Consider the following 24555-nt stretch of genomic DNA (forward strand, 5'->3'; position numbering starts at 1 on the left):
GGCCCAGCGTTTCCCGTCGCCCTCCCACTCGCACAAGGATAGGTGTGTGCGTAGCCGCCGTTCTCCCGAGGTTAGCTCCACCCTTCACCCTGGGCTTGGTGCAGCCCTGTCCCCCCCCCCCGGTGGTGCGTGGTACAGCCCCCGGCCCCCTCAACCTCTCCCTCCCTCACTGGCTCCGAGTGGTACGCGCCCCCCGGTGCAGACACGGAACTGGCGCGCGCTCGAAGCTGCGCCGGAGACGGCGAGCTTCCGACACTCCGCTGCCGGGGGCCGTCTGGCTGGGCCCGGCCGGTTCCCCTAGGATCGGGAGGTAGGAAGGCCCGGGCCACAGGGGGTCCTGGGAGGGTATTTGGGACGGGGCACTCCGGGGGAGACGGACTTTGAGAGGAAACAGGGGCTCTAGGGGAAAGCCACCTTTGGAGAGGCCCTAAAGGAGATGGGGGGCGTGGGGTCTGGAGGGGGACGGCGGGGGGTCCTGAGGGAAGGAGGCGGGGCTAGAAGGGAGGGCACGCTCGGAGCAGCGGAAGAGGTGCGGGCTGCAGGACTGGGCTCAGCTGGCGGTGGCTGGACTCGATTCCGGCCCGGCTGGCGGGTGGCGCTGGTCGGAGCGTGGGCGGGGGAGAACTGTCCAGCAGGTGAGGGGGCGGGCAGAGCTGTCTTGCCGGGGACGGAGCCGGGATAACCACCTGGCGCGCGCGCGCCGTGTGCACCTTATATTTGATCACGGGGTGGAGATCATGTTTGGGTTTTTTTGAAAAAAGAAAAAAAAATTTTTTTTTGGTGTTTCAAAACTGGCTTGTTAGAGAATCGAGATACCATTTCATCTTTTTGCAACTGCTTCCCTCCTCATCCTCGCGCATCTTTAAATTCTTCCTCTTCCTGTCCTCGCCTCTTTTCCAACCCTGCCTATTGCCTGCCTTATTGCTCTCGTTCTCCCCCACGCTGACCGGTCTGTGCTGATGCGCTAGCAAGGTCACTGCCTGGGTAGGAGGGGAGAGAGCTTTCTGTTGTGCTCACGTCAGCAAAGATGTCATCTCGCTCTCCGGTTCCTGTGGTTTTACTATGACATTCTGCCCCAAAACGAGGGACTAATCCAAAGCGTTGCTAAACCTGGCCATTTGTAGGCTGAAAAGACACAGAGAACTTAACGTCTGTGGATTCTAAATCTGCGTCTGGATGGAGTGGATGGGGAAGCAGATAGGTACGCGTTTGATGCCTTTGGAACATAAGAGCTGAGAACCAGGGACTCCCTATTGTAAATATGGTTGAGGCAAAAGGCAGAGTCTGAGTCTGGTTGATATGAAGACAGGATGTGAGTTATAGGTGATGTTAGTCTTTATGGGAAGGGGAGAGAATGTGGAGGAAAGCCTATCTTTGCAATCGGAATAACCAGAGGTAGTGGCTGTTGATGAGATATGAAGTGTGGCTAAAAATCTATCCTATCACTAGGGCTGCAATAGTCACAAGATCTCAGGGTCCTTGTAGTTCCGGAGGGAGATGGACATGGTAGAGCATGATAATGACTTGAGCTTTATCAAATGATTCTAAGTGGCAGGGCTAAGATCCCACCAAAGCTAGAGGCCTGATGCCCTAATATATTAGTAGAAGACACTTCACATGTGATTGTTGAAATTTTGGCAGGAAAGGGCTCTTGGTTTTCAGTGTAAACATAGATTTCAAGGCTTCGCCTTGAGCTCTGGCCCCATAAATTGTTTTATTTTAAGATACATCGGCTCTCGCCCTAAGCAATTTTCATATAATTAAAGAATAACACTTTTTACACATGTCCCTTTTCATTTTTCTATTTCCCCTCCTTTTCTTACTCTGCTTGCAAAGACCAGAGATCAACTTTATAACAGTGCCCCACCTTCTGCAGTTTGCTCACGATTCCATGGCACTGGAGAGAACCAAAGGACTTTTTGGGTGGTAATGATAACCTAGAAATGGGCATATGGCACGCGTAAACTCGGGTTGGGTTGCATGGAAAGAAGAGATCTCTCTCAAAATCCAGAGCTTAGAACAAAGTATAATCTAAAAATAGATGGGGAGACGATAATGTAATAATTAGCAGGTGCTGTCAGTGGAAGAAGTGTCTTTAGATTCAAGGAGAATGAATTGTTATGGGCCCTGGACCACTCTGGAGTAGCAGCTGCTAGCACTCTGTGGTCACAGAGCAGGGGAGGGGCTGTGGCTATGCTATAAATAGTCCTGGTCGCTATAGAGACAATACTGAATCCTATTACCTGCAGCTCCTCTATTGGGAGCAAGAGAAGGGAGGGAGCAGTATTTTGAGGATTCAAGAGTATTGCAGAGCAGTCTATTTATTATTAAGCAGGGAAGACAAAGATAGAATTCATTATCTAAATCAAATAGAACCTTAAGCATACAGGGATTATTCATGTCTGGGTGTGGGAGTGCATGGGAGTTGCGTGTGTGTATGTAGTGTAATGGGAATATCTGTGTGTGTAGCAAAGGAGGTCTTAGTGTGACCTGTGTAGAGTATAGAAGTAGAATCCTGTATGCACTGAAGATAACCTTATAGTGGAGTGAAACATTTTGCTTAGAGAAGTGTATGGAGATCCAATATGACATAAATTATAATTAAGACCATGTAAGCTTTTCCCGCTTTTTGGACTATGGTTTACGGTTCCTCTGAGCACCTCTCCCTGTTCTTGCAGGAATTCTGTTATTTCTGCATCTAATTCTTCATTTGTGTAAGAGGTACAAGGACAAAGTCTCATCTGTGTGCATTGTATCCCTGATTCTAGTCCTGGGACTAGAATAAAGACTATGATTCAGCACCAAGGGCAGAGCTAGTAGCGGTAACCCGTGGGACCCTTTCTTGCTTGAAGAGGAAAGGAAAAAATGGTTTAGGGAAGCAATTGGGACATAGATTTCCTTCATCTGAGAGTGCACAGGGTAGAGAAGCCCTCTGTTGTTATTGTCTGAGTGCATGAAGTATACGGTTTTTATGGTAGTTTCACATGAAGCTGAATGCAGAATGTTAGAACAGAAAATAATTAGGTTTTCATCCAGAGGTAGGAGGACAGATTAGTGCTGATTAGAGTCTGGTTGGATCCTCATACCCTGGAGCTGTCCTAAAAGTGACTTCGTTTTTGTTATCATACTGACTGAATCCAGATGAGACTAACGGGGTCTGTTTTTTCAGAAACAGAGCATCAGGAGTGAGGCTGGAAATGAGCTGCTTTGTAGGGATGGGGGAGGTGAGCCATTATTTATCCTACTTCTTGACATTTGGCTCTGTGAGTTCATCAGCTTTGATCAAGCTCTGGACTAGGAAAAGTGTCATGTTCTCTCATCTTTAGGATTAAAACAGAAGCCCTTCTGACCTCTGACCCTGGCTGGAATAAAGCTGAGGCGGATGAGTCCCTTGGGCACAGCAGTGGATTTTATCAGTACTTTTTTCCTATTGGACTTGAATTTTCAGATAACATCAGAATTCCTCCTGGGAACATTGACTCCTTGTGTGGTGCCTTGAAGTTTCTCTGAGATGAACTGGTGAATTTGGAACCATGGTGCAAAAGAAGAAGCTCTGTCCTCGGTTACTTGATTATCTAGTGATCGTAGGGGCCAGGTAACTAAGAAGAGACTGGTTTTCGTCTTGTCACATGCAGTGACCACAACACGTGTAATTACTTGCCTTCCTGACACCCACATTGTTTTGCATTCCTCACTCTTCCCCTGTTATTTTACCGTGACAGGTGCACTGGCGCCAGTTGTGGAAACAGCAGTCAGGTGGATTGAGAGTTTTGGCCCAGAGGAACAGAGACAGAGCAAAATTGCTCTTATCTAGCATCCCTGTGTTCTTGGGCAAATGTACCCTGTATACCTCAGTTTCCCAATTTTGTAAAAAAGAAAAGTAGGCTGTGCTCTTTACCTACGTACTCTCTGTTGGTAGTTCGTTAGCTAATACACCTTTTAAAGTGGTAATCATCTGAAGGCATTAGTAATAATTCTGTTGCTGCAGTTTTCTTTGCATTTCAAGATTGGTATCTTCATGACAGTACAGATCTCATTTAGCCTACCGGCTCAATGCTGTCAGCCACACCCATGTTTTCCAGCAGTTAGGTTACTTTATCCAAAATAGTATTTTGAGTTTCATTTCTGGACCATGGTGAACATCTGAAATGGCATCCTCTCCCTTCAGGCTGCTGAACTCGTCTTTATGTTCTGCAGGCACCCGAGCAGTGATAGTGTGGCCCAGACTCCTGAATTACTACGGCGGTACCCCTTGGAGGACCACTCCGAGTTTCCCCTGCCCCCAGATGTAGTGTTCTTCTGCCAGCCTGAGGGCTGTCTGAGTGTGCGTCAGCGGCGCATGAGTCTGCGGGATGACACTTCTTTCGTCTTCACCCTCACTGACAAGGACACTGGAGTCACTCGTTATGGCATCTGTGTTAACTTCTACCGCTCCTTCCAGAAGCGTATGCCTAAAGAAAAGGGGGAAGGTGGGGCAGGGTCACGTGGGAAGGAAGGACCCCGTGCCACTTGTGCATCAGAAGAGGTTGGCACTGAGACCTCAGAGACCGGCCTGTCCTTGCAACCCCCCAGTGCTGACCCCGCCCCCGATGTGAATCAGTCTCCTCGGGTCAAACCCCGGGCCAAGGCAGGGAGCCGTTCACGCAATAGTACTCTGACATCCCTGTGTGTGCTCAGCCACTATCCCTTCTTCTCCACCTTCCGAGAATGTCTGTACACCCTCAAACGTCTTGTGGACTGCTGCAGCGAGCGGCTGCTGGGCAAGAAACTGGGCATCCCTCGAGGCATACAAAGGTACAGTCTGCTGCTGACACTCAGAAGAGAGGGAAGCAGTTAGAGATGAGTCGGTCTGTGAGGGGCAGGAAATTTCCTCTGAAGCCTGAGGTCCTTCGTATGGCTAGAATGAAGTGATGTCTTAGACCATTTTGTACGTTTAAGAATAAATTTTTGTTAAAAGAAAGAAATCGGTCAATCATTAAAAAACATAGCCTGCGGTCCTTCATACACCTCTTTAAGCATATTGTATTAGTCCTGTCTAAGGAAAAAGTGCTACAGAGTTAGACTGCCTAACATAATAATGTTTGGAGTTCGATGTTTCATGCAGGCAGGAATATAAGTCCTCCTATGTATACATTTTTACATTTGTTCTCTTGGATATACCCTCCAGCCCTAGCTGAGCCCAAAGATAGGGCTTTTCCGATATGATTTTTACTGTGTGGCTACTGTATTGTGTTGCAGTAGGGTATCAGCTCCTGGTGCTTATGTGTCTGTTTCCTGCTGTCTGCTCCTCAGGGACACTATGTGGCGCATCTTTACTGGATCATTGCTAGTGGAGGAGAAGTCAAGTGCCCTTCTTCATGACCTTCGAGAGATTGAGGCCTGGATCTATCGATTGCTTCGTTCCCCAGTGCCCGTCTCTGGGCAGAAGCGAGTAGACATTGAGGTCCTACCCCAGGAGCTCCAACAAGCTCTGACCTTTGCTCTTCCAGACCCTTCTCGATTCACCCTGGTGGATTTCCCACTGCACCTTCCCTTGGAACTTCTGGGTGTGGATGCCTGTCTTCAGGTGCTAACCTGCATCCTCTTAGAGCACAAGGTGAGAGAGCCAGCTTTCTAGACCTTTAAGGACAGGGCCTACATCTTTTTCATCTTTTTGTCCCTAGACGGTAACATATGCCAGGTATACAGGAGGCACCCTCTAGTTGTGGGCTGGATTAAGGTACTCTCAGTGGAATGTATTCAGAGGGTCTGCCACTCAGTTGAATTATCCTTAACTAGACTGACCTAATTCTCCGGAAATATCAGTAGTTCTGTTCCGATGAGTGGTCCTGGAATTTGGGGGGAACAAGAACCAGGAAGGTAAGGCATGGGGCAGAGATCACTGTGAAAGCTGTGTTCGTGGAGCCCTGTGCGTGGTGAGATGGAAATTAAATGGTAGCGCTGGAAACTGTTTTCTCATCCCTGTTATTCTTGCTGTTGAACCATCCTTGTGGGATGGCTTGCGGCAGGTGGTGCTACAGTCCCGAGACTACAATGCCCTCTCCATGTCTGTGATGGCATTTGTGGCGATGATCTACCCACTGGAGTATATGTTTCCTGTAATCCCACTGCTGCCCACCTGCATGGCATCGGCAGAACAGGTGAGTGCAGGTGCTTTCTGGCTTTGTCACCTCTACTTTCCAGCTCTGTCCAGCTCTGAGGGAGATTAGTGCTGAGAAGTTGTAAATCAGTACTCATCTTTCTTCCCTTATAATAACTTACAGGTCCGTAAACCATGACCTAACTTGAACTGATTTGATGTCAAAACTTGTGTTATTTTTGGTTTTTACTTTCAAAGTAAATGTTGGGACGCCTGGGTGGCTCAGTCGGTTAAGCATTTGCCTTCTGCTCAGGTCATGATCCCAGGGTCCTGGGATCGAGCCCCATGTCAGGCTCCCCGCTCAGTGGGGAGCCTGCTTCTCCCTCTGCCTGCCATTCCTCCCTGCTCAAGCCCCCCCGCCCATGAATAAATGAAAAAATTTTTAAAAATGTAAATGCTAATAATTATAGGTTTCTGGCTACACTGTTGTAGGTGTTATATAATGTACAGAATATATACTATTACCTCTCTAAAATCTGAAAACTTGTGAATACAGAAACACACCTACCCTCAAGAGTTTTGGAAAAGAGATTATGGATCTGGATTTCCTTATCTAAAAAGATTCTGATTCTTTAAGTGATTGAAATAGATTTAGTTTTTGTTTCTTACCCTCTTTTTTCTTCCCACAGCTGCTGTTGGCTCCAACTCCATACATCATCGGGGTCCCTGCCAGCTTCTTCCTCTACAAGCTGGACTTCAAAATGCCTGATGACGTATGGCTGGTGGATCTGGACAGCAATAGGGTGAGGTTCTTGGCCGAGGGACTATAGATTCTAGAAGAGGATTGTGTTTTCTTTTTCTAGATCCTTCCCAGGAAGGTCCTCAGTTAGGTGATTTCTCTTGTGTGACTCATTGAAACAATTCTTTTAAATGCTTAGCTTTTGCTTTATTGGCTTAATACGCCCTGGTTAGAACTCAAAGGAGTGTCAGATTTAGTTTTGCCGGAGTGAAGTGCTGCCTTGCATCTGGGAGCAGTAAGGCGGTTGTGATCGTGGGAACACGACATACAGTGTAGCTCACCTGATGGTTCTCCTGGGCTATGGTTTCTAGTGAGAAAGTGTCTTTCAATGCAGACTTAAAATGCATATTAATATTCTGTGGCACGAGTACATTCAGACTTCAGCAGTAACCCTTATATGTGTTCGTTGTAAAACTTTAAAAATCCAAATAAGTATAAATAAATAAAAACCACAGCACTAGCATGTAGAGATAGTCACTAGTAACACCGAGGTGTATTTCTTTTTATTTACGTATGTGTGTATTTTAAATATATGTCTATATATGATATACATACTCACATATGGGTGAAAATACCGTGTATACAACTTACTATTTTTGTTACCGCCTCTATGTAAGAGTAACTCCTGAGTAATTAATTCCAAGGTCATGCCTTTTTTTGTTTTTCTGGTGCAGGTGATTGCCCCCACCAATGCAGAGGTGCTCCCAACCCTGCCAGAGCCAGAATCATTAGAGCTGAAGAAGCATCTGAAGCAGGTGGGTGAAGAGAGAAGAAAAGGAAGGGAGCAGTGGCTACTCTAGGGCGGCCTGGAGGCTGTAGCTGTTCTAAGAGCCACTTTCCTTTCAGAGGTCAAGTGGATTAGATTTTCTTAGCTAAGAAGAGGTGTGTCCCATTTCTGGGTATCAGGATGAATCTCAAAAAGGGCTTTTAGATTTTTTTTTTTAAAGATTTATTTAGTTTGAGAGAAAGTGTGCATGGGGAGGGGGAGGAGCACAGGAAGAGAATCTCAAGCAGACTCCCCAGTGATTTCAGCACCTAATGTGGGACTCGATCTCACAACCCTGTGATCATGGCCTGAGCCGAAACCAAGAGTTGGACATTCAGCCCACTGAGCCACACAGACGCCCCTCATATCTGCCATTCTTTATGGCCTTAGGGCATTCTGTCTGTCTTGTAAGGAAGGAGCTAGTCATTTGGACAATCTGACTCCTTTCATATTTTCCTTTTGAATTGATCCCTAGGTCCCCGTAAATGCTTTCTTCAAAAATTCCTCTCTTGAGTAATCCTTTCAATAAATTTTTCATTGATTGCTTTTCTTCCTCTTCTGCATGCCGAGCACAGTACCTGAAGGTAACATATGGCAGGGCCCCATTTCTTCTTCCTCTTGTATGTGTTATGTAGGACCACCAGTAGACAGCTCCATATTTCTTTATAGGAATCCTTGTTCTCATTTGAAGGGTCTTTAGGAACCTCTGTGTTGTCTTAGCTGTTCAGCAGTACCTCTAGATATCTGTCTGGGCTCAAATGGGTCATTCTGTAGCATCCCTCTCCCTCTCACTTGCTTCATCCCCACTGAAGTAATACAGTGTCTTGTTACTGCCGGGACTGGTGAGGATTGCAAGTTGAGACAGTTCTCTGCCTGCCTTTGCTGTGTTTTCGTTCTTGATGATTGCTTTAGTATGGCTAATAAGATGGAGAGGTTGATATGTAGAATTGTACTTCAAATGTTTATAGGAATTAAGATCCCTGGGCTCATTACTCCTATGTTCTTACCCCTGCTACTTGAAATGTGATTCACGGACCAGGAGCATTACCATTGCCTGTGGTTGTTAAAAGTGCGGAATCACCCCAGATATATTGAACCAGAATCTGCATTTTTAACAATATTCCCAGGTGACTCCTGTGCTCGTTAATATTTAAGAAGCATTGCTGGTCTAGACTGAAAAACATTTCATGACTAAAATAAATTTGGAAACTATTGCCCTGGGTTCCATATTTGATTAAGTTGCCTTGAGCCAGGTTGGCTTAAACTGAAAGCCTGTATAATTCAGATTATCTTCTGAAGGTTAAAGTATTTGGATTCTTATGTCAAAGACTCTTTCCTAGGAGATGACTGCCTAGCTACCCAGGAATCTGCTGCGCTCCATAGGGGATTTCCTGTTGTTCCACAGGCCCTTGCCAGCATGAGTCTCAACACCCAGCCCATCCTCAATCTGGAAAAATTCCACGAAGGCCAAGAGATCCCCCTTCTCTTGGGAAGGCCTTCTAACGACCTGCAGTCCACACCTTCCACTGAATTCAACCCACTCATCTATGGCAATGATGTGGATTCTGTGGATGTTGCAACGAGGTACGACCAAGTTGACTGGATAATCACGTGCTCTTCAACTGGGTTCTGCTCTATCAGTAGCTGCATGTGCCACCTTAGTGAAAGCAAAGAGAAGTTCTGGTTCCTCATACTCTCAGGCCTTTTAGACCTTGAGTGCAGAGAGATCAATGCTTGTTTAAGATCCTTCTCCCTGTGAAGTGCTGGCTTGGGGAGGTGGTCTGAGACCTCAGACTGCAGTCGTCCTTACGGTGCAGGGTGCGGGACTCGGATCATCTCACCATCCCCTTCTTCCCCAGAGTGGCCATGGTCCGTTTCTTCAACTCCCCCAACGTGCTGCAGGGCTTCCAGATGCACACACGTACCCTGCGTCTCTTCCCTCGGCCCGTGGTAGCTTTTCAAGCTGGCTCCTTTCTAGCCTCACGTCCCCGGCAGACTCCTTTTGCAGAGAAGCTGGCCAGAACTCAGGCCGTGGAGTACTTCGGAGAATGGATCCTGAACCCCACCAACTACGCCTTCCAGCGAATCCACAACAGTGAGCACACCTGCCCCACCTTCTGCCTTTGTCCCCTGATGGCCCTTCCCTTTGCCTTTTCTTTGGGGCAGCTTTGACCTGCCCCTTCCATTCCCATTTGGCTTCAGACTTTTTCCTATCTTTCTTTTATGCTCTTCTTGTTTTATTTTTTTCCTCCTTGTTGCTAACTCTGTTCTTTCTCTTTGGGTAGACATGTTTGATCCAGCCCTGATTGGTGACAAGCCGAAGTGGTATGCCCATCAGCTACAGCCCATCCATTATCGAGTCTATGATAGCAACTCCCAGCTGGCCGAGGCACTGAGCGTGCCCCCAGAGCGCGACTCTGACTCTGAGCCCACTGATGACAGGTGAGCGGCAGAACCGATTTTTAAGGTACAAAGGAGGCGCTCACTGGCCTTTATTGAGCACAGTGGCAAAGCCTTGTGGGACTTAGATTTTGGTCTTTGAAGCTGTGGTTATATTTTTATTAATTGTTTTGTGTTAGCTTACTTATTTTATCTTGTTTCCTGGCCTCGAGTTAAGAGCACTCCTCTTTTTTTTTTCCCCAGGGTTTTTTTTTTTTTTTTTTTTAAGATTTATTTATTCATTTGAGAGAGAGAGAGAAAGAGCACATGGAGGGGCAGAAGGAGAGGAGGAGAAGCAGACTCTGCAGTTAGCAGAGTGGGGCTTGATCCCCGACCCAGAAATCATGACCTGAGCCAGAAATCAAGAGTTGGACCCTTAACCAACTGAGCCACCCAGGAACCCCCCCCTTTTAAAAAGTTTTAAATTTTAATTTCATTGTAGTTAACATATAGCATTATATTAGTTTCAGGTGTACAATACAGTGATTCAGCAATTCAACACATTAGTCAGTGCTTATTGTGATAAATGTACTCTAATTCTCATCACCTGTTCCACCCCCCACCCGCCTCCCCTCCAGTAGCCATCAGCTTGTTCTGTATTAAGAATTTCTTTCTGGGGAGCCTGGGTGGCTCAGTGGGTTAAAGCCTTTGCCTTTGGCTCAGGTCATGCATGATCTCAGGGTCTTGGGATCTAGCCGGGCATCAGACTCCCTGCTCAGCGGGGAGCCTGCTTCCTCCTCTCTCTGTCTTTCTCTGCCTGCCTCTCTGTCTACTTGTGATCTATCAAATAAATAAATAAAAACCTTTAAAAAAAGATTCTAAGAATTCCTTTCTTGGTTTGTCTTTTTTTTTTTTCCTTTGTTTGATTGCTTTGTTTCTTAAATTCTGCATATGGGTGAAATCATATGGTATTTTTCTTTCCCTGACTTATTTCACTTAGTATTATACTCTGGTTCTATCCATGTTGTTGCAGATGGCAAGATTTCATTCTTTTTTATGGCTGAGTAATACTCCGGTGTGTGTGTGTGTGTGTGTGTGTGTGTGTGTGTGTGTGTATGAGAGTCCTTGCTTTTTTATTTTTCCTAATGCTGATCACTGATTCTTTTTCTCTTCCCTTTCCTTCCATTGTATTTTTATTTTTGTTTCTATTTTTGGGCTCTTCACTCTGCAGTGGCAGCGATAGTATGGATTATGATGACTCAAGCTCTTCTTACTCCTCCCTTGGTGACTTTGTCAGTGAAATGATGAAGTGTGACATCAATGGTGATACTCCCAGTAAGTGTACTTGGGGACACTGGCTCGCTCCGGGCAGTGTTTGGGGCTCTGGGACCGTGCGGTCTATACCTGCCCCCTTGGGTTTCAGCAGATGTGGATCCGTTGACGCATGCAGCGCTGGGGGATGCCAGCGAGGTGAAGATCGATGAGCTGCAGAACCAGAAGGAATCTGAGGAAGTGGGCCCGGAAAGCAAGAACTCTCAGGAAAACCCGCCGCTGCGCTCCAGCTCCAGCATCACCGCCAGCAGTAGCCCCAGCACCGTCATCCATGGAGCTAATGCTGTGCGTGGCAACTTGGAAGGGTGGATGAGTGCGAGCTGTTACTGGGCACGTGGGCTGCACCTCTGTCAGAAAGTCGAGGCGGAAGCTGTTAATTTGCCGCTTCACATTCTTCCTCGCGTAGAGCCTAGGAGACACAGAAGGAGCTCATTGGGCTTTGTTCAGGACTTAGCTAAGATTCCCCCTTTGCATAGTTTGTGGGCACAGACACCAGGGGTGTCACAGAGATCTTCTCTCTCTCATTCCCTTAGGTTAGGAGATGGGAACCTGATAGGCCTGGCTTGGCCCTGCTAATCTGAGAATACAGGAAGGTATTGCTAGGCACCAGGTGACTAGTTTTTATTTAATGTGCCCTTTAGGAACCTGCCGATTCAACGGAGGTGGACGATAAGGCAGCAGTAGGCGTCTCCAAGCCCCTCTCTGCCGTGCCTTCCAGCATGGGCAAATCGAACACGGACAGGCACCAGACAGAAATCGGAGAGGGGTCAGTGCGCCGGCGAACCTATGACAATCCATACTTCGAGCCCCAGTATGGCCTTCCCCCTGAGGAAGATGATGATGAGCAGGGGGAAAGTTACACTCCCCGATTCAGCCAACATGTCAATGGCAATCGGTGAGAGCCTGGGGATTCCTTCTAGATGGGTGACTGAAGGACCGCACTGCAGTGGAGGGTTAATCAGATAGTTGGAGAAGTCCAAATGCTCTGGTTGCCCTCCATCCCAGGCTGGTGCTTTGATCTAGGCATATACGAGTTGTGGGAAGGGAGCCATGATGGCAGTGCAGGCCAGGCCCACACTCCCAAGACTAGGTACCCTTGCCTGGGGCTCACAGGTGCCACTGTGCATTCAAGGGCTCAAAAGCTGCTGCGGCCCAACAGCTTGAAACTGGCAAGCGACTCTGAGGCAGAGTCCGACTCTCGCGCAAGTTCACCCACCTCCACCATCTCCAACAACAGCACCGAGGGCTTCGGGGGCATCATGTCTTTTGCCAGTAAGTGCCTTCAGCTCTCCTGTCTCTGTCCCGTTTGGTCTGCAATAGAGCCTGGCCATGGTGGGTGCTGCTTAGAACCTCAGGTGTAGGGCTGGACTGTTGGTATCGAGCCTCAGTCCAGCTTGTTCGGATGACAATGAATAAGGTATTTTCCAGGGAAGACAGTAAAGGACAGGGACAGATTAGTCTCTCTCCCCGGAGGTTTCAGTCTATCTCAGGTAAGATAGCAGTCAACTGAGAGTCGTTGTATTAAACGTCATATATTTTGTGGAAATACAATGGTCAAATTGGATTTGGGTTCTGTATCTAATACCTTTTTTGCCTGGTGAAGGACTTTTTCCATGAACACACTTGGAAATCTGTATGAGGAATGTATATGAGGTTGACTTTTGTGCCTAGAGAATATGGCCGGAAATGCGGGGTGGTGTCAGTTAAAGATTAAGGACAGACCAGGGACCGGAGATAGCCAGCATCAGGAATAATTATGACTGAGTTTTTTCAGAAGCCAGGTAAGGGCAGCGTCAACATCTGACCAAAAGTGCATAAAGTCAGCTTTCACACCGAGCTAGCGGTTGGTGAGAGACTTGGCTGTTACCAGGGGAGGTGGTCAGAGAAAGTTGTTACTGGATTTTGAACAATCCTGGCAGCTGCCCCTTTGGTTGCTCTAAATTACAGACTTGGTCTTTTCTGTGGTAGATCAGAGGTACCGGGGCTGTGCTTGAAAAGGAAGAAGATGGAGCTGATGGTGCAGTCATCAGCTTTGATTCTCTGTGCTCCTAACTCATCGCTCTCACACCCTCCCCTTGACAGGCAGCCTATATCGAAACCACAGTACGAGCTTCAGTCTTTCAAACCTCACACTGCCCACCAAAGGTGCGCGAGAGAAGACCACACCCTTCCCCAGTCTGAAAGGTAACTGCAGCCCTCCTTCCGCCGAACCAGGATTCTCCGGGAGATATCTCAGGCCTACGGGTGCTTGTCAGGAACCCTGTGTATGATGGCTCATTTGATCTGGCTGTGGCCCCTCATACCGCTTCTCATGGCTTTCACTGCACATGATGGGCTCTGACTGGTTTTCAGATGGGAATGGTCTCTGTAGCTGGAGAGGAGGCTCTGCTGTGTCATTTAGGATACCAGCGGCTGTGCCATAACTGCTTCTGGGGCGATCCATAAGGGGTCATGAGCTGCCACCAATCATCTGCCGGCTTCTTGCTGCATGAGCAGAGGAGGGCTCTGTCCCAGCGAGCTGGCCCGCCGGGGGATGGTTGCGAGAGCCTGGCACTGTTTACAGAGCCAAGAAGCCTCTCAGTTTGACTTCACGTCGATGGGCCCTGTGGGTGGGCCAGGTAGTACTGGTTGGCTTCTAAGAGCAGTTATGACCTTATTTGATTTTCGTTTGTGAGCTCGGAGGGTCTGAAGGGCTCTTCGGAATTTACTCTCTTGACGTTTGTTTGTTTTCTCTAGCTATTGGGCTGAAATATTTAATTACAGTAGAGAGCATAGTGAGAAGAGCTCCATATATATTTTAACTGACTTCTCTCCCCAGTGATTAAAAACTCCGGCAATCAAAGGAGTGTACTCTGATGGGGATGGGAACATAGGGTAGGTGGGCAAAGAGACGTGATAGCTAGAGGTGTAGGGGGCTAACTAGCACTGTGGCACGAATCCACACACAACTCAGTAGCTTAGGAAGAGGGTTAGTCACTGGCTTCATGTGATGTAGTTGGGGAGGAAAGCGGTTGAAATGCCTTCATCGCATGCGGACGCCTTACTCATCTGCTGCCCCTCTCGCTCCCATCCGCCTCCGGCCTCACACCCCCACCCCACTTCCCATGACAGCATCTGCAAGATGGGTCTCCTCTCTCGGCCTACTGGCAGGCCCTCTGGACCCCTGTGCGAGATGTTTCATGAAAACCAGCAGTCCCTCTTTCATGCATGTGCCTGTTCAGTACTTGAAGGTCCCTCGTGTCATTTACGCTGCCCCTGGCTTTTAGAGACCATAGCCCTAAGGACGGTCTTTCCTAGAGCCTTGGTGGTTTCCTGATCTCTTGGCTTCCAGCTCTGAGGTGCCTGAGAACTACGGTTATGTGCACTAAGCTTTGGGAGAATCCTCAGGTGGTCTGACATACAGCTCCATTGAGGGGAACAGGGGTTGTGGTATCACGGTGCACCTACTAACTGTGTATTTTGTGTCCCAGTATTTGGGCTAAATACTCTAATGGAGATTGTTACTGAAGCCGGCCCCGGGAGTGGTGAAGGTGGGTCTTGCCCATGAGCTGTGCATGATCTTTTTTTTTTTCCTAGCATCTTTCGTGCCTGCCTGAGGGCCATCCTCTGCACGGAGCAAGCAGTGTCCCATGAGTGACCTGCCTTGCCCCTCCCCCGTGACGCCCGTGCTTGCCCGTGGGGCGCTGCTGGTGCATGTGGAGTGGCCTGAGTCTCCATCCCCACCTCCTCCACATTGCCATGGCTGGTTTCGACCTATGTGTGATGGCCCGGGGCCACCCTCGCCCAGCCCTTCTGGGGAGTGGGTGTGGAACGTGGCTCCCCAGGGCGGTGCTGACACAGGCAGCAGGACCACAGTAGTGATGTCTGTCATTCCTACCTTCCTGGCTATAGGAAACAGGAGGGCCTTAGTGGACCAGAAGTCATCTGTTATTAAACACAGCCCAACAGTGAAAAGAGAGCCTCCATCACCTCAGGGTCGATCCAGCAATTCTAGGTAATAAATGGCTGGGCTGTTTCCAAAGTTCTGCGATAGAGGTAGCGATTCCTGTGCCGCCCTCTAGGGTTGCTCAGGAGTGGGAGAGCACCTCCCAGCTGGGCAGACGAAGTCAGGTCTTGCGCGCACTGCCCTTTCTGACTGACTCCCCGCGCGAAGGTAGTAGCCCACGCCGGCGAGGAGAATGGAACTGCAGTGCTGGGTACGCAGGGGGGTGGGGGGGACAGGGGGTGCAGGGGACTTGGACGTCCGATGACTTGGTTTGTGTTCCGCCCCTGGAGGCAAGCATCTAGTCTGGCGAAGGCCAGTGGGTCAGGGTTGGGGAGTGCTCCGCACAGAAGCTGATGACCGCAGAGGTGGTGTGTGGACCCCATAGTGAGAACCAGCAGTTCCTGAAGGAGGTGGTCCACAGCGTGCTGGATGGCCAGGGCGTTGGCTGGCTCAACATGAAAAAGGTGCGTCGGCTACTGGAGAGCGAGCAGCTGCGAGTCTTTGTCCTGAGCAAGCTGAATCGCTCAGTGCAGTCAGAGGACGATGCCCGGCAGGACGCCATCCCCGACGTGGTCAGTGTCTGGGAGCGAGGGGCGCTGGCATCAGTGGGAAGAAGGACCTGGACACCGAAGGCAGTTTTGCCAACACTAGGCCCTGGCTTATCGTTGCAGGAGGTCAGTCGGAAGGTATACAAGGGGATGCTAGACCTGCTCAAGTGCACGGTGCTCAGCCTGGAGCAGTCCTACGCCCACGCGGGTCTGGGGGGTATGGCCAGCATCTTTGGGCTTCTGGAGATTGCCCAGACCCACTACTATAGCAAAGGTAGGGATCCCACTGGCTGGGCCAGTGCCATCCACAGCTCTCCCACTGATTACGAGGAAAGGGAACTCATTCTTTTACAAGTTCCTCAGGGTCAAGCTTGCTTCCTATCAGGCTTTGGGATTTATTTTTTTAATGCACGTTTGTCGATAGTGGGTACTTTCCAGTCACGAAAAATAAGACATCCACTTTTCTTTCCTTGCATTTTTTCTGTTCTCCATCCTCCTGTAGACTTTCTTCTCCCACCTCACTCCCATAGCTCGATTCCCACTCACTGTGTCTGTTTCGACCTCTTCCTCTATTTGATCTTTTCCTAGAACCAGACAAGCGGAAGAAAAGTCCAACAGAGAGTGTAAATACCCCAGTCGGCAAGGATCCTGGCCTGTCCGGGCGGGGGGACCCAAAGGCCATGGCACAGCTGAGAGTTCCCCAGCTGGGACCTCGGGCACCAAGTGCTGCAGGAAAGGGTCCCAGAGAACTAGACACCAGAAGTTTAAAGGAAGAAAATTTTGTAGCATCTGTTGGTATGTATCACTGTGTTTGGTGTGGTGGAGGGAGGGTTGTGGCTTCTTAAATACCTCTCCCTCCTTTCAATTCATCCGGAATCCTGCCTTTCTTTCCCCCATGCTTTGCTTTCTAGAGAGGGAGACAGGTCTGCGTCCATTTCTGATGGTGTTTCTTTGCACTTCTTTATCCCTTACGCCACCTTTACTCGCCCCCCCGCCCAACCTACATCTTAAAGGAAGGAAGGAGGTTTTGCTTAGAAGGCCAGTGAGGCCTTCTAAGTAAAGGGAGTCTGAGCTCTGTTCCTGGTGCCTCTTTTTATTTATGTCTGAATTTCTTCACAGTGGAGAGCCATATGAGCTCCTGGAAGCTGTAAGGAAGTTTATAGATACATCTTTGGTCTATAAAATTATGATTATCTGGGCCAGTTTACCTCCATCCAGCCATGACACTACCCTCAAATTTGCTTCTCTGGGGGGTGTCCAGCAACCCTGTTTCCCTGGGCTCTAGACCTCAAGGTATAGATTTCTGAATCCGCTTTTCTTTAACCCTCTCCTTCCTGGACTTGATAAAGAGCTTGTTTGTGTGGAGTGTTTCTCCATTCCCGCTAAGGCCGTTCTTTAGTGAGCTCTCTGGGTGGCACCTGCATTTGATTCTCTCTGTACTTGACCTTGAGTCATCTAGGTTGTGCGTCTTTCTTTGTCTGATTCTGTTTCTGCGGGCAGGATGCTTCTAACGGGTCCTTCTTTGCCATACCATTAGCAGTTGTTTTGTGTTCCCATAAATGAGGATGAGGCACCAGTTTCCTTCGTTGGGGAGCTCCCCTTCTCTAAGCCATTAGAACAGTGTCCTAGAGGCCGTCACCCCTGCCTTCCTCCTGTCTGATGCCACGTTTTAGAAAAGGCCCCCAAGCACAAGTCTGAAGGCCTGGGGTTTTAGTCCCATATCTGTTTCCAGCTGGGAATGAGACTTTGGGAAAACCACTTCCTCTCTCCGGGTCTCTACCTCCTCATCTGGGAAACTAGTAGGAGATCTGATTAAGTAGATATACTCAGGTTCTTCCAGGAAAAGAATCTATCATCAGTATTCTCTCTTCTTTACCCCAACAAAGATGCTATTCTTGAGTATTTCACGTTCTCTGTCACCTTTACTGGAAGCGTTTTTCCCCATGACTGGCTAAGAATGGGTCACTTGGCAGGGCAGATGCTGATTCTGAGGGTGAATCAGATTTTTTTGGTAGAGGCAAGGAGGGATGCTGACTGCCTGCCTGAGTGGCCTCTGTCCAGTCCAGCAAATCACACAGATTGGTACTCATGCTTCTGAACCCCTTTGGCTGCTTGAGGTGATCATCTGTCTTGTCTGAAATCTTTTAAAATTGTCGTTGCCCAGCTCATTTGGCAGAGATAGCAGGGCACAATGGAAGTTTAAACTGGTCCTAAGTGACGTGATCTTGAGCAAAGTACTCCAGCCTCCAGAGGCGTCAGTTTCCTCACGCCAAGATGGAGGAGCGTGAGCGAAGGCAGCGCCTTCTCCAGTGTTCCGCAGGGTTCTTCCTACCACTTTCGGGTTCAGGCTAGGAATTTAGAGTCTTTAGTTCATGAGTGGGGATGGAAGGCACTAGATCTCTTGATTTTTAACCCCCCCCCCAACAAAGATCTCTTTTTATCTCTTGATTTGTAATCCTGTGCCTGAGACTGAATCAGCTTGGGTGGGTGGGTTTCCATTCTGTCTGACCAGCCTCTGACTCTGTCTGTCTTTCTCTCCTGCTTACATTGCATCTGGGGTAGAATTGTGGAACAAGCACCAGGAAGTGAAAAAGCAAAAAGCTTTGGAAAAACAGAGTAAGGAACAAATGCCCCTTCCTGTTCCCAAATCTCCCATACCTGCCAACTCCCCAGGCCCAGTTGGGGCAGGCTCCCTTTGTCAGCCCACCCCCCCAAATTTGCTCTTGGGAGGTATTTGGAATGAAAGCAGGTAGGTGGTATGGGACTCACAGGTATGTGACTCGTAGGCTGTTCTTCCCCTCATCCTCCTAGCAATCAGGCTGTAATCAGGGCATCTACTGCGTAAGAACATGGTTCGCTATTGCTCCGGAGTTGGTGGGGAGAATGTTTGCCTATTTCAGTGCCCCTCATTGGCTGGTATCTCCCTCACCCGTTAGAAGGCCTGTGGGCACAGTTGGCAGAGATGGTTGCTGTCCCTCCATGTTGAGTCTGTAGCTTCCCAGCTCTCTCTGGCGGCTTGCCTAGGCACGCTTTCTTGCTTTCTGTCATTCTGTCCTTCTGCCATACCACTGTGGGTGGGTGGGGAAAAAATGAGGGTGGTTTTTATCTCAAATGTAGAGAAATGTAGGGTTGGGGTAGTCAGTATCCACGGAAACAGCTGGTGTTTCTGTATCTCGCTGGGCCTGTCCTTTTCTAGCTCCTTTCGACACATTTGTTGGGGAAGCACTGAGTGGCCTGGGGACCCTTAATTGGTTTCACACACCAGTGAAGCTCCGACTCTGAATATGGGGGAATGTGGTTTAGACATTTACTTGTGGAGCTTTCTGTTTTAGAATGATTTGCTGAGAATTTTTTCAGGTTGTGGAGATGGCTGCAGAACCCCTTGAGGCCAGGTTTCATTTGTCCTACTTGGTTCTTAAAGGCATCTGGGGACTTCTTCCAGTGGGGCCTGATGTGGGGGCAGTCCCTGGAAAGGTGACTGGGACATGCTGAGGTGTGTGACCTGGCTGTGTGCTGTCCCACTCCCTTCACCAGCCTGCCCCTTGCCTTTGTGTATGGAGTGACAGAGGTTTTCCCCTACCCAGGGCCCGAAGTCATCAAATCCGTCTTTGAGACAGAGGAGAAAAAGTCCCAGATCAGTGCGGACAGTGGCGTGAGCCTGACATCTGGTTCCCAGGTTTGTGACAACCTTTTTGGGAATTGTGAGCATTAAATTTGCAATCTCAGAATACTTCAAGTTAAAAAAAAAAAAAAATGCATGCCCAGTGATGGGAGAATGATGAAATAAGTGTAGTACATACACGGAATATTACGTTAGTATCTACTGAAGACTGTGTTTTCAAAAATCTAGTGACACAGGAAAATGTTTTACAAGGCTATGTGCAGTATGATTCCTATTTTATTTTTAAAATGTTTGTAGAGACGACTGAAAGGAAGTATACTAAAACCTTACCAGTGATTCATGTTAGTGGTAGGTTTACGGCTTATTTCTATTTCCTCATTCTTTCGTGTATTTTCTATAGTGAGCATGTATTTCTTTAGTGTTTATTATTTTTCATCAATGCAAGTCATGTATATTTTATATTGAGGAAAAAAATAAACGTCTCATGACCTGTTTAGGGATGACTATAGTAGGTTGGGGTTGAGGAGAAGGAAGACAGTACAGTATTTCTTAGGAAAACTGAGAGTGGGTGGGACACCTCCTCTAATGTGTCCGAGTCCCCGTGTCGTTTCAGAGGACTGATCCAGACTCTGTCATTGGTGTGAGTCCAGCCGTTATGATCCGAAGCTCAAGTCAGGACTCTGAAGTTAGCACCGTGGTAGGGGAACACCACACTGGCATCGTGTGGGTGGGGTGTGAGTCCCCCTTTGGGAAAGGCGGGTGATTTCTCGTTTGGAGGCTCTTAGTCTCATGTCAGCTTGGTTCTCACGGTGAGATGCTCACCTGGCATAGGTCTGTGTGTGCGCGATCAGACCCTGAGATTTCACCCAGGGCTTCTCATCTCACAAAGAAGGTACTACCAGAGGCTCTCTGACACACCTTTGAAGTGCAGTGCTTTGCTTGTTTTTGGTTTTGTTTTGTTTTGTTTTTGTTTTGTTTTTGATGGCAGTAGAAAGCTCTAACAGCTGGGCATTTCTGGGAGCCCTTTGCTGGGGAATATCCCTTATTACCTTTCTTTCCTTTCCAGGTGAGTAATAGCTCTGGAGAGACCCTTGGAGCAGACAGTGACCTGAGCAGCAACGCGGGTGATGGTCCAGGCGGTGAGGGCAGCGCCCACTTGGCCAGCTCTCGGGGCACCTTGTCTGATAGTGAAATTGAGACCAACTCTGCTACCAGCACCATCTTTGTAAGTTTTGTTTATTAACAAAAGGAGGTCATTTCTTTCATGGGAGGGGGAGTGGGTTAGAAAAGAATGAAACATTAGGGACAATTAGAAGGAAAAGAGGAAGTAAGGAATGGATTATCCCCATGTATTTGGCTTCAAAGAAAATGTTTTTAAGGCTTTTTTCACAGTTATTTTACTTTACGATCTGGGGCTTTAAGGACCCTTTCTTGGATCACTGATGAGTTGGACTCCCCTCCCAGGCACATTAGGGCTTCAAATCCTATGTAGCAATTATTCCCATATTTACAGTTAGACCAGGAGGTAGGTGTCTTCGTGGCAATGTCAGGGCAATGACACCTCTCATTTTGTGTCATTCTGCCAAAAGTGTGGTTTTATTCTGGTCACTACTCTATTTATATAGCACTTTTTTTTTCTTTTTTAGACATTTATTTGACAGAGAGAAAGAGGACAAGCAGGGAGAGAGGGAAAAGCAGGCTCCCTACTGAGTAGGGAGCCCAATGCAAGGCTCAATCTCAGGACCCTGGGATCATGACCTGAGCCGAAGGCTGACGCTTAACTGATTAAGCCACTCAGGCGCCCCTTTTTATATAGCACTTTAAAATAGCATTTTAGGGGCGCCTGGGTGGCTCAGTGGGTTAAGCCTCTACCTTCGGCTCGGGTCATGATCCCAGGGGCCTGGGATCGAGTCCCGCATGGGGCTCTCTGCTCAGCAGGGAGCCTGCTTCTCCTCGTCTCTCTCTCTGTCTGTCTCTCTGCCTATTTGTGATCTCTCTCTCTGTCAAATAAATAAATAAAATCTTTAAAAAAAAATAAATAAAATAAAATAGCATTTTAGGGGCGCCTGGGTGGCTCAGTGGGTTAATAAGCCTCTGCCTTCGGCTCAGGTCATGATCCTGAGGTCTTGGGATCGAGCCCTGCATCACGCTCTCTGCTCAGCAGGGAGCCTGCTTCCTCCTCTCTCTCTGCCTGCCTGTCAAATAACTAAAATCTTAAATAAAATAAAATGAAATAGCATTTTAGGGATGCCTGGGTAGCTCAGTCGGTTAAGAGGCTGCCTTCAGCTTATGTCATGATCCCAAAGTCCTGGGATTGAGTCCTGCATCAGGCTCCTTGCTCAGCGGGGAGCCTGCTTCTCCCTCCACCTCTGCCTGCCACTCTGCCTGCCTGTGCTCTCTCTCTTTCTGACAAATAAATAAATAAAATCTTTTTAAAAATAAATAAATAAAATAGCATTTTATTTTCTCATATTTCTAACAGTTATTTGATATTTTCATTCATTAATAAATATTTATTAAGTGATTCACTAAGTGCTATATTCTGTAAAGAAAGAGAGTGAATAAGATATTCTCACTCTCAAGAAGTTTGGAGTTGAGCATGTTGCTGTATTCATCTCTTCTGACAGGTGAGGGGAACAAAGCCTTAGGAAAAAAAGAGCTCTCCCTACATCCTACCAAAAGGCAGTGATCAGTTGGAATTAAAGTAATTCTGTTTAGTCCTTGCCTTTAGACACACTGCATTTTGGTGTATGCGAGGCTCTTGAGGCAGCATTAAGCACTCTGATACACTTATCACCTGATTAGAGTTGAAAATGAATATCCTTTTTTGTTAAAATTTTTAGGGGCTCCTCGGTGGCTCAGTGGGTTAGGCCTCTGCCTTCGGCTTAGGTCATGATATCAGGGTCCTGGGATTGAGCCCAGAGAGCCTGCTTTCCCCTCTCTCTCTGCCTGCCTCCCTGCCTACTTGTGATCTCTGTCAAATAAATAAAATCTTTAAAATAATAATAATTTATTTAAAAATTTTTATTTGAGTTAAAGAGAGATTGTGAGCAGGGGTAGGGAGAAGCAGACTCTCCTCTGAGCAAGGAGCCCCATGGAAGGTTTGATCCCAGGACTCTGGGATCCTGACCTGAACTGAAGGCAGACACTTAACCTACTGAGCCACTCAGGAGCCCTGAGAATGGTATTCCATATAGGAGCTTAAAGGTCCTTATCTTTGGTTTGTGGGGAGAAGGGAGGATGAAATTTAAATGAAATGAAGTATTTAACACCAGTGATCATTCCCACCCTCAGGGCTTTCCGAGTATGTGTTTCTAATAGGGCAAATGACATCCCTGAGCAAAGGTAGAAAATGGGACTGAGAGTCATCAGAGCCATTTGAATTAATGGCCTTAACTCTCCTTGAGTCTAAATAGAAATTTTAATGAGAGTATTTTGAATCCTTCTAGTGTGCCTCCATTCTGGATGTTAAAATAGACATTATGGGATAGAGGTCTTGCAAGAAGCCATTCAGCTGTGTGTGGCCTTTCCTGGCACCTTCCTGGGACAAATTCATGCTTGTTCTGTGCTGATGGGCAAGGGCTGTTTTTGTACAGTTTGGTTTGCCAAGAGCAATTATCTAAATTTCTTGGCTCAAAAAAAGAAGGCTGTTTTAGCAAGAAATAAGTTATATTAAGTCAGTATGGTCCATTGAACAAAGAATTGGGCTATGAACCCAGCCTGGCGTGTAGACACACTAATTAGGTGTTGCCTCATAACCTTTGATCAGTCGCTTCTCTGCTCATGCTATTGCATGAATTGTGAAATGGGCATGAAATTTGCCTCTTTACCCACTTGAAATCTTTTTTTAATGAATAGAGAGTCTAATATTGCAGAAACGGCAGGTAAAGTTAGTGATTTTTCTAAGGGACAGATATTTCTAAGAGATGGTAGGAAGGAGGAAATTAACATTTATCCCATCCAGCCATGTACCAGGCATTTATATGTATTTTCTAATTTAATTCCCATAATGGTCCTACAAGGTAGATATATTCTACCCTTCCTTTGACAGGTGAGGAAAACAACACTCGGAGAAGCTAAATTTTACGTGTCAGGTCACACAGCTAGTAAGAGGCAGGGATCTGAATCTTGGTCAGTCTGTCTTCAGAACCAGTGTTCTCTTCTGTTGCATCATGCTGCTACAGAGGATTCGCTTCTTATTTATTCATTTTAAAGATCAAAGAGTCTTACAGAGACTCTAGGGTAAAGACAAGGAAAATGAAAATGTGATTGCATGTTGTAGGAGGCAACAGCCCAAAACAGCATTATGAGATTGACATCTGGTCCAATCCTTGAGGCGAGCATCGAGCACAAGCAGGACTGCTTGAGTGCATGTTGCTAGCAGAGGTTAATGGGTGTGTGGGCCTCTTAATGCGCTGTGTGGTTTACGTTGCCCTGACCATTGGTACCTCGGGCAGCTAACCTGTCACCTCTTTGTAGGGGAAAGCCCACAGCTTGAAGCCAAGTGTCAAGGAGAAGCTGGTGGGCAGCCCAGTTCGCTCGTCTGAGGATGTAAGCCAGCGAGTCTATCTCTACGAGGGACTCCTAGGTGAGACACAGACTGGGAAGGCCTCTTGCACTGGAAGAAAGCTGGACTCAGCTGGGGATGAGGGTAGCGCTGAACATGTAGCTGCTTAGCTCTGGGCTGATCTCAGTGCTGATGTTAGAGGGTGTGTTTATATCTGCAGAAGGTGACTTACTGGGTCTGGAAAAGGCAGTAGGTGAACACTGGAAGAGACTAGATTTTGGTTTTAATCAACAGCCTCTGTCTTTCTGTCTGTCTGTCTTTCCTTTCTTGCAACCATGGTTCTTCCTGCTCACAAATTGGCAGGAAGGGACAAAGGATCGATGTGGGACCAGTTAGAGGATGCGGCTATGGAGACCTTTTCTATAAGTAACCACCTTTCTTTGTGTGCTGTGTTCATCCCTCCTCCTTGGGAGGGGCTGGGCCTCACTTGGAGGAGCTGGGGCTGGTGGCAGGAATGTTAGTTTTTGGGTGGAGAGGC

General features: G+C 47.7%; 1 protein-coding gene across 50 annotated transcripts in view; it reads left to right on the forward strand.

Annotated features, from left to right (window-relative positions):
• Nucleotides 1-9: 9 nt before the first annotated feature.
• LOC132008225 (MAP kinase-activating death domain protein) overlaps nt 10-24555 on the forward strand; it is a 39641-nt gene continuing 15095 nt past the window's right edge. For 2 of the 50 annotated variants that reach the window (XM_059386666.1, XM_059386684.1), the window contains exons 1-26: nt 10-310; nt 3449-3595; nt 4198-4794; nt 5293-5596; nt 6009-6140; nt 6769-6882; nt 7553-7633; nt 9050-9228; nt 9504-9739; nt 9930-10086; nt 11255-11358; nt 11450-11640; nt 11997-12250; nt 12488-12627; nt 13438-13539; nt 14826-14885; nt 15247-15349; nt 15726-15912; nt 16012-16162; nt 16477-16683; nt 18451-18504; nt 19473-19564; nt 20124-20207; nt 20577-20735; nt 23990-24098; nt 24381-24443. In XM_059386666.1, coding sequence (XP_059242649.1) covers nt 3534-3595; nt 4198-4794; nt 5293-5596; nt 6009-6140; nt 6769-6882; nt 7553-7633; nt 9050-9228; nt 9504-9739; nt 9930-10086; nt 11255-11358; nt 11450-11640; nt 11997-12250; nt 12488-12627; nt 13438-13539; nt 14826-14885; nt 15247-15349; nt 15726-15912; nt 16012-16162; nt 16477-16683; nt 18451-18504; nt 19473-19564; nt 20124-20207; nt 20577-20735; nt 23990-24098; nt 24381-24443 — 3922 coding nt within the window. In that variant the 5' untranslated portion in view covers nt 10-310; nt 3449-3533. Of the gene's footprint in view, nt 311-3448; nt 3596-4197; nt 4795-5292; nt 5597-6008; nt 6141-6768; nt 6883-7552; nt 7634-9049; nt 9229-9503; nt 9740-9929; nt 10087-11254; nt 11359-11446; nt 11641-11996; nt 12251-12487; nt 12628-13437; nt 13540-14825; nt 14886-15246; nt 15350-15725; nt 15913-16011; nt 16163-16476; nt 16684-18450; nt 18505-19472; nt 19565-20123; nt 20208-20576; nt 20736-23989; nt 24099-24380; nt 24444-24555 lie in introns of all 50 variants that reach the window. The other 48 variants (XM_059386667.1, XM_059386687.1, XM_059386676.1 and 45 more) reach the window with 32 other exon arrangements.

This window comes from Mustela nigripes, unplaced genomic scaffold (assembly GCF_022355385.1).
Source record: "Mustela nigripes isolate SB6536 unplaced genomic scaffold, MUSNIG.SB6536 HiC_scaffold_76, whole genome shotgun sequence".
Taxonomy (NCBI): Eukaryota; Metazoa; Chordata; class Mammalia; order Carnivora; family Mustelidae; genus Mustela; species Mustela nigripes.